Raw genomic sequence first — 13,656 nt, forward strand, 5'->3', positions numbered from 1 at the left:
CTTCAATGAGATTATTGTTGACATATGGATAATTCATAAAGACTATATCTACAAAAATAATAGCGACTAAACACTGAAAATAAAAATACTGGGTTGATATACGGTTCAACAATATTTCATTTGAACCCTTATTTAAGCTTGAACTGTTTCTAAGAGTATTACGTGATTTTGTAAAAAAAAGAAGACAATTTGCCAATTTAGTATTATTTTAACAATGCGCTTAACTGTCAATGTGTAGGTGGAGTTCAGTTCAGTATGAAACAATAATACAAATTAAATAAGAATCTTTCTGACAGATGGCAAGATGTAAAGTTGTTGTATAATTGTACTGAAACAAAGCTGAAACAAGTTGATCGTTGGAGCTGAGCAATGGTTGTAATGAGTTCTAATTCTCTCCAAGTTAATACTTGACCCAAAGCTTTGTGATGTTTGACCAAAAGGGACATATCATAAATCATTTTATTTTGCTGTATTGTCTTGGGATATTGCGTTAAGTGGAACCTTAAATTACACAGGCAATTTAATAACATAAACTGTTCTGTGATGGCTGTAATGGTTACTGTTTTTATATACATGTTTAATCGGTAACTAAAATGAAATATAGGATATTTTAAATAAAGTACAGCATACATACAACTAAAAATGTTTTAATTTGATCTACGTGTGTATAGACAACTATTTTACTCTATGTGCAACAATACTCTATGTACAACAATAGCAGTGCCTCCGGGAGACAACTCTTGTCTGTAAGTGCTTGACAAAAGGCAATATGCAAGAATACATATAGCATTGTTGCAGTGGTCTTCTTTCTCATTCATTGATGAGGAAAGATTGCATACAGTTTCAAAGCTATCATATTCAAGAAAAGTGAACTTAAACAAAATAACTAAGAAATTTACCAATTTTCTAAGATAAAATGTGTCATAATTATGATAAAATGAAAAGAGTAGGTTATAGTGCTCGGTCTACATACTCATCTAAAAATTTACCCAATAACAAGACGAGGGGTCAGGCGCAACACACAGATCCCTATCTCGATCTCGAAGGTCAAAGTCAAATTTGAAGGTCAAAAGTCAACATCAATCTTTTTGTCCCGTCTGCAATATATTCTGATTTAAGCTCATGTGTCATATGGACTCAATTAAAAAATGTTGTGTATTTTCTTCAGAATTACTTCCATTTAATATTTTTATGCCCCCGAATGAAGGGAGGCATATTAGTTTTCAACTGTCCGTCCGTTCGTTCGTTAGTCACAACGTTAACTTTTTGCATGAAGGCACTTTACTCACGAACCACTGCACCCAGGACCTTCAAACTTCACATGCTGATAGTACTTATTGAATACACCACCCCTACTGACTTTGGGGTCACCAGGTCAAAGGTCAAGGTCACTGGGGCCAACGTTAACATTTTGCATGAAGGCACTCGCGAACCACTGCACCCAGGACCTTCAAACTTCACTTGCTGATAGTACTTATTGAGTACACCACCCCTACTGACTTTGGGGTCACCAGGACAAAGGTCAAGGTCACAGGGGCCAATGTTAACTTTTTGCATGAAGGCACTTTACTCGCGAACCACTGCACCCAGGACCTTCAAACTTTACGTGCTGATAGTACTTATTAAGTACACCACCCCTACTGACTTTGGGTTCACCAGGTCAAAGGTTAAAGTTACAGGGGCCAACGTTAACTTTTTGCATGAAGGCACTTTACATGCGAACCACTTCACCAAGGACCTTCAAACTTCACCTGCTGATAGTACTTATTAAGTACACCACCTCTATTGACCTTGGGGTCACCAGGTAAAAGGTCCAGGTCACAACGGCCAACGTTAACTTTTTGCATGAAGGCACTTTACTCGCGAACCACTGCACCCAGAACCTTCAAACTTCACTTGCTGATAGTACTTATTGAGTATACCACCCCTACTGACTTTGGGGTCACCAGATCAAAGGTCAAGGTCACAGGGGCCAACGTTATCTTTTTGCATGAAGGCACTTTACTCGCGAACCACTGTACCCAGGACCTTCAAACTTTACGTGCTGATAGTACTTATTAAGTACACCATCTCTATTGACTTTGGGGTCACCAGGTCAAAGGTCAAGGTCACAGGGGCCAACGTTAACTTTTTGCATGAAGGCACTTTACTCGCGAACCACTGCACCCAGGACCTTCAAGCTTTACATGCTGATAGTACTTATTAAGTACACCACTCTTACTGACCTTGGGGTCACCAGGTCAAAGGTCAAGGTCACAGGGGCCAACATTAACTTTTTGCATGAAGGCACTTTACTCGCGAACCACTTCACCCAGAAACTTCAAACTTTACATGCTGATAGTGCTTTATGAGTACACTACCCCTACTGACTTAAGGGTCACCAGGTCAAAGGTCAAGGTTACAGGGGCCAACGTTATCTGTTTGCATGAAGACACTTTACATGCGAACCACTTCACCAAGAACCTTCAAACTTCACCTGCTGATAGTACTTATTAAGTACATCACCTCTATTGACTTTGGGGTCACCAGGTCAAAGGTCAAGGTCACAGGGGCCAACGTTAACTTTTTGCATGAAGGCACTTTACTCGCGAACCACTGCACCCAGGACCTTCAAACTTTACATGCTGATAGTACTTATTAAGTACACAACTCCTACTGACCTTGGGGTCATCAGGTCAAAGGTCAAGGTCACAGGGGCCAACATTAACTTTTGGCATGAAGGCACTTTACTCGCGAACCACTTCACCCAGGAACTTCAAACTTTACATGCAGATAGTGCTTTATGAGTACACCACCCATACTGACTTTAGGGTCACCAGGTCAAAGGTCAAGGTTACAGGGGCCAACGTTAACTTTTTGCATGAAGGCACTTTACATGCGAACCACTTCACCCAGGACCTTCAAACTGCACATGCTGATAGTACTTATTCAGTACACCACTCCTACTGACTTTGAGGTCACCAGGTCAAAGGTCAAGGTGCTGCGGGGGCATTTGTCACCATTAGTGACATCTCTTGTTTCTCATATTTTCTTTAATTCAAATGAAATATTTCATAAATACTCTTTTTATATTTATAGATATCATAAGAATCAACGACTAGATTTATATATATGCAAAATTTAATCCAAACTTTGTGTTATAACATATAGAATAGCATCTGTACAATACTGTTTATACATCACTGGCATATATCAGATCATTTTGTTACACTGCAGTAGAGACAATTAGTTGCCTTCCAGTAGGGGACTTTGTATTGCATGGCACTTTTTCACTTGTTTATACTGCCCTGCTTTTCGGAACACGATCGGTATGAATAGTTAGGTTTGGTGCACCGTTAACTGGATTAAACTCCACACTGGTATAATAGCCACTTAACGTTCCAAAGTGGTGGGTGCCCAGCTGTGTCGTTTGCATGTTTACATGCATTTTAGTTTGTCTGTATACTATATCTTTCACGATGCACATATCCATACATTGCTAAACGGTTTCAATGTGAGGCGCTGTTTATTTTTTAAATGTGGCCGGTGCAGCTGAAAATTTGTTCTTGTTTTCTTTATGAACGTTCGTTTGTGCCTTTCCTTGACCTTGAAAACCAAGCCGCCTGTACCTTGATTATTTTGTTATTCATTATATGCCGGAACGTCTTGCCGCGAATAATTGATGGTACCCATGTCCTAGCGGCCTTAACCATACTACATGAAACTCACACCTCCGCCGCAAATAAATCAAACATTTTGATTTCATTTTTTTTTCATTTTGTTATCCACATTAGCCTTATATGTCTACACAAATTAAAATTCATTTCAGTTACTAAAACATAATGTCAGACATTATCAAAATTCCGATTAAAGGTTTTAGGTGGTATATGTTTTTGCTGTAAAGAGAGATAACTGCATGAGATTATGTATGTGTATTCGGGTTTAGATTCTTTTTTAACATTTTTTACTCTTAAATAGGACAGTGTCGCCTTGTAGAAGTGAGCACAGTGCCCAGCTCTATAGTGCTGCCTGCTTGGAATATAGACATGTGACATGATACCCCAACCAGTCGCGGGAACTGTCGTCTTAAAGTTTAGTGTCAAGCGAGGAAGCTACCTACTTATACAATTTTTCACGTCTTGACTAGGGACCACCAGCACTACTTTTATTCACACCGCAATGTTTATTTCGTGTTTACATAGTACTGTATAGTAATCGTTTATTTTTCTCATATAAACTTTTTCGCATCATTTATTTATTTACAGCCACCGCTGTATTGACTTTGTAAGTATCGACTTCCAAATCTTCTGAAATATTTTATTAAGTTTTAAAGTGGACATAAGTTAACATACTCAACTCGTTAACTTGGGCCTTTTTTCTATCGATTACAATATGTAATAATAAGAAAAATCATGACAAAAGAAACGCAACAATCTAATTTTATTCCATTATGTTATATTCCAAATAGGTTGTTTTATTATCTTACTTTTTTTTAAAAAGAATATTGTATAAAGATATTACCTTGATCATTATTTTACGATATCATCGATAATTATCAAATTATCGAGTTTTTACTATACAGATATTGCATTCCACCTACACAATACACAAGTTTTCCATGGATCATGGAGTCCATTCAACATTTGTGTGATAGAGTTCTGCTTAAGCCGGTGCTAGGGGGCATGAGAGATGTTGCACATTTCATTGTCTTTCATGAACAACTCAATCAAACCGAGTCCGTTATTATTATTCGTTGAATTCTTTGCTTCCAAAGGAATTTTTTACAGATTTTATTTCCAACACTCATTTTTGCTGATGCACACACACAAATATACTTATAATGTAATTTAAGTTTAATTTTGAATATAGTTAGTTTTTATGTATAAGGTAAAAAGGCACATAAAAATCAATCTGTGTATGGTGGAATGGTGAAACAAGCATGGCCGTTACATTTCCATATTTGGTGATAAAACGCGTCCTATATAACTGTTTAAATGGGTTATCACATAAATTATCTATATTATGTACATAGATTAATATCTTCATAAAGGTAAAGTCTATTTTAAGTTTCATTTTTGGGTAAGTAAGCGGCTAACTACTGGTGCTTCTAGAAATGGAATTCGTGAGTATATCATTACTTTAAATCGACTGATTGTTTACTTTTGTTTTCAAACTGTCTTTTTTCAGAACGTTTTTTTTTTAAATATCAAGTGACACCCAGAAAAAAAATCAAAATTCTTTATTGTATGAGTAATATAGTTTCTGAAGTCGATGGAATTCTGTTTCGTTGCTTTGACGATTTATATTCAGTAAATTTATTCAGTTGAAATAGTATGTGCAAAATATCAACAGCCAGTTAATCATATTTGCATTGCATCCAGCGATGACTTTTAATATTTTATTTAGGGAAACGTAACATTCTAAATAGGTTACGGTCAATGTCGGTTTAATATCCAGCATTATACAATTTGTGTGCATTGAGTCAATTAATCGACTGTGAGGAAAATACTATATTGTCCTGTTTTTGACATATTTATCAAAACGGAACAAAAGAAATTTTGATCAAGTTAAAACTAAATGAATCGTAACATATAGACATACAAATAAAATGCACCCGAGTTTCAAGTCATTTGTAAAAACATGACAACTATTAATTTCACTCTGAAGCGTATTTTAACATGTTTTGGCTTCGCATAGTGGAGCTTTTTGCCATCTTTTTGACGGTATTGGCGTCACAGAAATTTTGCATGTTAGCAGTTTGCTCAAAACATACTAAACGGAATGCTTTGAAACTTCATACATTTATTTGGCATTACATACAATGCCATCAAGTAACAGAACTCTAGCTGACATTTTGTTAAAACTATGACCCTTTTTACATCAAACGTTTTGTGTTAAGTTTTTGCATGTAAGCATATTTCTCAACAAGAGCACCGCCTTGCGGGTGCTGACGCTCATCTGCTTTTTTGTATAATAGAAATACTGTCCTATCCATGAAGGGCCATAATTTTTGCAAAAAGCAGGATGGAGTTATGTTTCTTAATGTACAGAGTAAGCTTATCATGGTGCACAATTGCTGCAAGTTTCAAAGCCATAGCTTTGAAAGTTTAGGAGATAAGCTGACCTAAACATAAAACTTAACCAATAAATCTGATATTTTCTAAGTCCAAAAGGGGCCATAATTCTTGCAGAAAGCAGGACGGAGTTATGTTTCTCGCTGTGCAGGGTCAGCTTATGATGGTGAACAAGTGTTGCAAGTTTTTAAGCAATAGCTTTGAAAGCTTAGGAGAAAATCTGACCTAAACACAAAACTTAACAAAGAAATCTGAATTTCTAAGTTCAAAAGGGGCCATAATTCTTGCATAAAGCAGGATGGAGTTATGTTTCTTGCTGTACAGGGTCAGCTTATGATGGTGAACAAGTATTGCAAGTTTAAAGCTATAGCTGTGATAGTTTAGGAGTAAAGTTTACCTAAACATAAAACTTAACCATGAAATCTGATATTTTCTAAGTCCAAAAGGGGCCATAATTCTTGCAAAAAGCAGAATGGAGTTATGTTTCTTGCTGTACAGGTTCAGCTATTGAAGCAATACCTTTCATAGTTTAGAAGAAAAGCTGGCCTAAACATAAAACATAACCAGTCATAGTTTAGGAGAAAAGCTGGCCTAAACATAAAACTTAACCAGGCAACGCCGACGCCGACGCCGATAAAGTGATGACAATACCTCATCATTTTTTTTCAAGAAAATGATGAGCTAAAAACTAGTGAGACTAGCATGACTTTGATTCTTGGGGAAAAAACTCAAATTATTAAAAGTTGTCGGCATGATAAGATTTTCTACAATAAGAGTTCATAATGGTACCATGGTCATAATGGTAGCATGCATCTCACAAACTACAAGACCAAATCTTCTATCTTCTCATATATTTTGAGGTCATTTTATGACCTCACGTGGAATGTTTAATTTCATTTAAATTTGGACAGGAGTGTTTTGACTGAAAGAGGTGAAGGTTTTGCATGCAAGCAGGTGTTTCAAACATTATCATACAGAATGCTTCTAAACTACTCTCAAGTCTTCGGAACCAAGAAATAAACACTCTTATTTAAGTTATCACCCTTTTTCAATAAAATTCAGCATATAAAAAGGATATGGTCGTGTGCTTGATTTTTGCTAGACTGATTTGAAAAATTTTGACACCGCCCAATTTTTCGTAAATAAACGTATCTCCTATACTATAGTGTAATAAAATAAAGGTCCGTGTGCTTATTTCTGAGATATTTGGCCATGATTAAAGTGAACCGCGTATTTGAAGCTGATTTTAAGACATTTTTTTAAGTATTTAACGTGTCAGATGTTTCAATATCATATTTTAACTTTATAAAGATAGTAACTGTTACAATTTAATAAATTTATTCACAGGTTGCCATTTATTCATAAACTGATTTTCATTTTTGTACGCGGAATCCAAGCTTTATTCTACGTTTTCCGGATAAATGACGTTACGCCATCACTTCCGGTTTATCAAACGTGCAGAACTACTTTAAAATAATTAATTAACCGACTGTTATATTCAGAACATGGATTAAATATGATATTACTCTTTACGTTTATTAGTGACGCGTTTCATATCATATTGGTAGAAAAACGTAAGCATGTTTTTTGTACTTTATCATGACGAAAAGCTCGTGATGTTTTTCGGTAACAATGAGCACATCTATGTTAAAACCATTGAAATGCACTCGTTGATACTATAATTTAAACTCGTGAAAATATTGTATAATGGTGTTAACTCGATAAAATATATTGCGATCTTACACTGAAACAAATGTCCCCTGTATATTACGTTTTAGTAACTAAAACAAACAAATATCCCCAGTATACTATGTTTTAGTAACTTTTTAAGTTTTTTTTTTACTTTTAAGAGCATCATTAAAGGACCTAAGCTGGTAGTGGCTTTAGATATTAGCAGTACCTACTCAGGGTATGCATGGCAAGAGAGAGCGGAATTTGAAACTAAAAGAAGTGAGATTCATTTGAATACCATTTGGGGAGGAGGATCTTTGCAGGTAGGTATAGACAGAGAGACTTGACAGTGTAAAAACAAATATTGTTATTACAGACACTCCCATCGAATTCACTCAAAGAGAAAAGAAAACAGAACGCGACGACGAAAAAAGGGGTGCTGGTTAAAACCCTTGGTGATCTCTATGATGATTGGACAGTGATAAGCGTTTTTTAAATCATACATCCGTCACCCCTGTTTCAATCGCATGAGTTGTCGGATGCTTGCAGGTAGCCAGATATATCTGGTGCAGAACACTAGGCAGCAAGAAACCTATATCAAAACAGATACAAGAAAAATTAACGACGGCTTTTATAATGATTTAAGTTCGAACCGATTTCAAAAATTAGACTAAAGTTAATATAAACACGATAAAGGTATTTGGCAACATTTCAAATAGCATAGTTTCAATATTCTTTCAAACCGTGATAACATTTACCATTATGATATAAAATCAAGCCATTTTTAATTGACACGTGATTATTAAATACCACATTAATCACTGATACTCTTTTATTTAGCTTCATAAAACTACAACATGTATCCTCCTGGAATGTCAAAAGGAGGAGGAAGCCAACGATCAAGCAAAAGAAAAGTGAAATATCATAAAAGAAAACACAAAAATTGGACACGAAGCTGAAAGAGTTTACACAGGAATAGTAAGACAGAAACAACATACACACGAGCTTACTGGAAAGAACTATTTCTTTAAACGGTTCAAGCTATTGATGTACAATGAGGTACATGTACCACAGATATTTATAGTATCAGTTAATGTAACCCTAAGAATAAATTTGATGATGTACTGCAACAGTGGTACGTGTCCAAATTTACAACTGTATGTTCAGTAATTAAAACTCATAGATTCTAGTAATTGTAAATAAAAAGTAACAAAATAATCCAGTGAGTATTTAGGAGCTCTCTTTTGCGTATATCAAGCGGACAAATGCTGATGTAAAATATAAGGAGTTATACTAGTCTTTCTTTGATACTAAGTCATATTTGCTTTTTATTTTACAACAATGATTTTGTAATATCGACTGAAGTCACAGCCTAATCCAATGACACGTTTTCTTTTATTGCACATGTTTTTTTTTCTGACAACACTTCCGAAGATACTGTTTATGCTTATCGTTATACGTGTTCGGGAATAGATGTGCAAATGCGTAGAATTATGCTTGCGCGTGTATGTTAACACTTATGTGAATTTAAAGATGAAGGTGAGTAAAATAGTGTTTTGACATAAACAGATTTATATTACAGCGATTCCACCGAGAACAGCTCGTAGAAGATCAGATAGGACAACAAGTGCCCCTATTTGACGTTATGTCGTTGTTTATCAGAGCTTTGAAAGATCACTGTTTACAGAAACTGAAGAGAAAAGATTTAACGGTGGAGCTTAAGAAGACCCTTTTTGTAGTCACCGTTCCAGCAATATGGTCAGAAAAAGCAAAGAAGATTATGAGAGATGCAGCGGTAGATGTAATTAAGAGTTTCTTATCTGTCAGTTATATTTTAGTGTAGATTATGTTATAGTCAAGTAAAAATGATCATTTTGTTCTTCAATGAAATGGTCAGTTTCATAATTTTGTATAATTTTAGGCTGGGATAGGTAAAAGCAATGTGTTATTGGCACTAGAATCTGAAGCTGCAGCCATATATTGTTTACATATCCCCGAAGAACAGAGAAAAGAAATGAATGACCTCGGGATGAAAGGAAATAAATTTCTAGTAGTAGACTTAGGCGGTATGTTCTAGATTTATTCCTTATTAATAAGAAGAAAAGCATTAAAATGCTGAGATCTTTACAAAGTTGTAATTGGAATATTTGATGTAATCAAATCGTTTTGTGTTGAGCTATATATAACTTTAAAGGTAACATTTGTTTACACATTAACCGCTGTCTAGCAATTGTTACAGGTGGTACAGCTGACTTGTCCGCAGTGAAGTAGAAGAAACTGGGCGTCTTGTAGAAATATGCCCACCACTAGGTGATCCAGTTGGAGGCCAAAAGATAAATGAGGCTTTTCTACAAGTCTGTTGCGACAACTTCGAAGGAGATGGATGGAGAAACACGTTCAGTGAAGCCACTCCAGTCGAAATGCTCAAGATGGAAGCAGATTTTGAAAGGAAGAAAGTCACAATCAGTTCAGGTAATCAGGTTGGAGAAATGATTGATCTGGAAGTTCCAGTACCAGTCCGTGATAAACTAGAGGATAAAACAATCAGACTTAAAGAGAATAGGTATATATCATTCGAGGACAGAGTGATAATGTTTAATTCTGGTCTCATTCGCGACCGGCTGTTTAAGGAAACATGCGAAGTAGTGTATAAAACCATTACAAAGGTCCTCAGTAATGAGAAAGCAAAGGGATTGAAAGCAGTTGTCCTGGTTGGTGGTTTTGCTGAATCGTCGATTGTAGTCGAAAGCATCCGACAAATGATAGGTAAAGATTTCCCTGAAATAAAAGTTGTGGTTCCATCATCACCCTTTAAGGCTGTCTTAAAAGGGGCAGTGCTCTTCGGACATAACCCAATGATATTTAAAAGTAGAATCAGTAGAGAGACTTTTGGAATAGGAACCAATCAGATTTTCGATCCAAAAGTCCACAATGATTCAAGAAAGTTTAAACACAAGGAAACGGGAAAAGACTGTTGTGAAAAGGTTTTTCATGTGCACGTACGGAAAGATCAGTCTGTTGTTCTTGACAGTAAACAACCGATTCAAATATATGCTCCCTAATATAAAAATCAGCGACGAGTCGGTCTTCCTATCTATTCGTCTTCGTCACGGAATCCGAAATACACAGATGACAATGACTGTAAACAGGCAAAATTACGGTTTATTTGCCAGAACCGAAAGGCGATACTAAGAGAAAGGTTGAAGTGACTATGATCTATGGTGGCACAGAATTGTCAGTTATTGCAACAGATAAAGCAACAGGAAAAGAATATAATGCTGAAATAAATTTCAACCAATTGTAACTCAGATTAGAAACACTCGCTATAAAAAACTCCACAGGGGGAGAATTGATTACACACAAGTAGATTCTTAATGAAAAAACAACAACAAACTAATTTATAGCACACAACGACATTAAGCTCTCAGAAACTAGAGATTCATTGCATAATCATATGCCGATGTTTATATATTTCTTATTTTATTTTTGATAATCGCAATAAGGGCATATAATCCAGTTACAAGTACTCAGTACTTGTTTTATATTACATACATAATAGTCACAATAATGTAGTATATGCACTTTTGTTGAACTTTTGTCATTTTATTTGACCTGGCGGGGCGAGGTTTCGTGACGGTCCAGTACATTTTGATGCAGGGAATGTAGGGCATGTAACCAATGTAGCGTTGATTTTTAGTCGTTGATTACCGAGGATTACGGAATTAAAACATTATATTGTTTTACCTATTTTTGTTTGTTTGTTTGAGATTTCCATTATTTGCATAAGTCAGAGATTAACTGCGCCCCGTCAGGTCAAATTAAACGCACAACATTAAATGTAAGGTTTCTTCGGCTACTCGAAGCTTGACACGAGATCCAAATTGTATGTAAAATCTGTACTCGACCGAAAGAAGAACAGACGTGTTATATGCAACAGTTGAGTTTTGACAAACTCCCTTTATCATAACCTAAGTCAAAAAGACTCACAGGCAGTATCATAAACACGGAAACGCAGTGTTCATCGGTCCAAATTACCGCAAACGATCGAAGATTCCATTCATCAATGGGTCCCCTTCAGGCAGGAATAGAAGCTAGAACTCGTCATTGTACGACAAAGCTGACACGCAACACGATACCGGAATTGCCAAGTACTGAGAGCAAAAGCCAATAATGCAATACTCTTGTTCCAATACCCCTTTGGACAAAGTGCATAATATGCCTCCCTATTAACATCGACCGAAAGAAGAACAGACGTGTTATATGCAACAGTTGAGTTTTGACAAACTCCTTTTATCATAACCTAAGACAAAAAGACTCATAGGCAGTATCATAAACACGCAAACGCAGTGTTCATCGGTCCAAATTACCGCATCGATCGAAGATTCCATTCATCAATGGGTCCCCTTCAGGCAGGAATAGAAGCTACAGCTCGTCATTGTACGACAAAGCTGACACGCAACACGATACCGGAATTGCCAAGTACTGAGACCAAAAGCCAATTATGCAATACTCTTGTTCCAATACCCCTTTGGACAAACTGCATAATTGCCTCCCTATTAACATCTTGATCTTAGGTCGACCTTCCCTGACAAGAGCTCCGGCACAAGAAGTGAGGCTGCAATTAAGGTTAAAGACTTGTACTGCTGAGTTCACCATAATTTCACGTCTGATCACCGCCCTGTTGAAATATTTTAACGATACTCTGAGCGACAGACATTGTCGTCTAAATTAAATACAAAAACGTAAATGTATACAACTCGTGCGGCGTGACTTTACTTAAAAAAACAAACACAACACATGATATAAGCACACACATACTGTTTTTGGAAACAGCCTTTGTCCAAAAACTTAAACACAAATGTACCAGTTGCTGTGCGTAGAAATATTCACAATAGTAAAACTTCAAATATGCACTATACTAGTTAACAGTAATTTGTAACACATTCTATTAGGTATACCGTCCAATCAGAAGACATCCTGTGTGTTCATGTCCTTTTGTTTGCAACCAGTGTTTTTTTTTGCAGTCAGTCATGCCGAGTTATGCAGAGTAACGTTATGAAGTAATGTGATTCCCTACCCTGGAAACAGAATGAAAACCCAAGAGCGAAACAACCATAGTAACAATAAACAGATACAAATATAGTAGGTCTACTTGCATTAAATACAAGGAGTGGGCGGATGTGTTTTTCAATAAATTGTTAAGAGCTTAAAAGTACTAGACCTGTCTCTTTGAAATCCCAAGTAGAAAGAAAGATACCGCGTGCTTTCCGGATGTTGTGTCTATTTCTATGACGCAAGAGTAGCATAGCAAAACTCAAACATGCCCTGAAGAGTTGCCTCCTATCTAAGTCTCCGAATTAAGCCATTATTGAAATAACTGTACATACATATACATGTACTGAACAGCAAGGTCCATATCTAAAAAAGATAATAGGTAAGGGTAGATTTCTCGGAAGCACAGAGCACAAAAAACACAGCAATTTCAATCTGACTAAAATACTTGATCTTCTAAACGAAGATCTGACCATGACCTTCTCACATTCATTTTTCTGTATATTTGGATTTCCGATATTATTAATTTTATTTTACGCAAATCTATTTTTATTTGAACCAATCAAACAAGCATTTGGCTTCTCCGAGATCCCCGGTGCGTGCACGTCGTGGAGAGGGCACATATGGCGCTAACTGGGTCATGTATATTGTCTGTATATTGTCGACCTAGTTAGCGTCACATGACTAAAACCGGTGAGTGTGGCCGTAGAAAGGGAACAATAATCAGCCGAAATGCATCCTGCAGATGTGTACAACGTATTCGTCGATCGTCTACATGGTGAGCCGCGCCACGACTTGAGGACCAGAAGAGTTTGCACCCAACTGGACTTGGATATCTACGTCGACAGCATGTTTTTATCTTGCTTTTATCGGGTTTTTA

The 13,656-nt window shown here is 36.4% G+C and overlaps 1 protein-coding gene and 1 long non-coding RNA gene across 2 annotated transcripts; both read left to right on the forward strand.

Annotated features, from left to right (window-relative positions):
* Window positions 1-4,133: 4,133 nt before the first annotated feature.
* LOC128547228 (uncharacterized) lies at window positions 4,134-9,868 on the forward strand. The gene is made up of 3 exons (XR_008366381.1): window positions 4,134-5,101; window positions 7,904-8,047; window positions 8,565-9,868. It is a non-coding gene; the product is annotated as an uncharacterized LOC128547228 (long non-coding RNA).
* A 276-nt stretch (window positions 9,869-10,144) lies between these two features.
* LOC128547495 (heat shock 70 kDa protein 12B-like) lies at window positions 10,145-10,786 on the forward strand. The gene has a single exon (XM_053520432.1). It carries the CDS (start codon window positions 10,145-10,147, stop codon window positions 10,784-10,786), a length of 642 nt encoding a protein of 213 aa, XP_053376407.1.
* The last annotated feature ends 2,870 nt before the right edge of the window (window positions 10,787-13,656 follow it).

The sequence above is a fragment of the Mercenaria mercenaria genome, chromosome 12 (assembly GCF_021730395.1).
Source record: "Mercenaria mercenaria strain notata chromosome 12, MADL_Memer_1, whole genome shotgun sequence".
NCBI lineage: Eukaryota > Metazoa > Mollusca > Bivalvia > Venerida > Veneridae > Mercenaria > Mercenaria mercenaria.

What these genes read in the sequence shown, in the direction of transcription:
- LOC128547495 (XM_053520432.1), top strand. Translation starts at nt 10,145, where the DNA reads ATGCTCAAGATGGAAGCAGATTTTGAAAGGAAGAAAGTCACAATCAGT.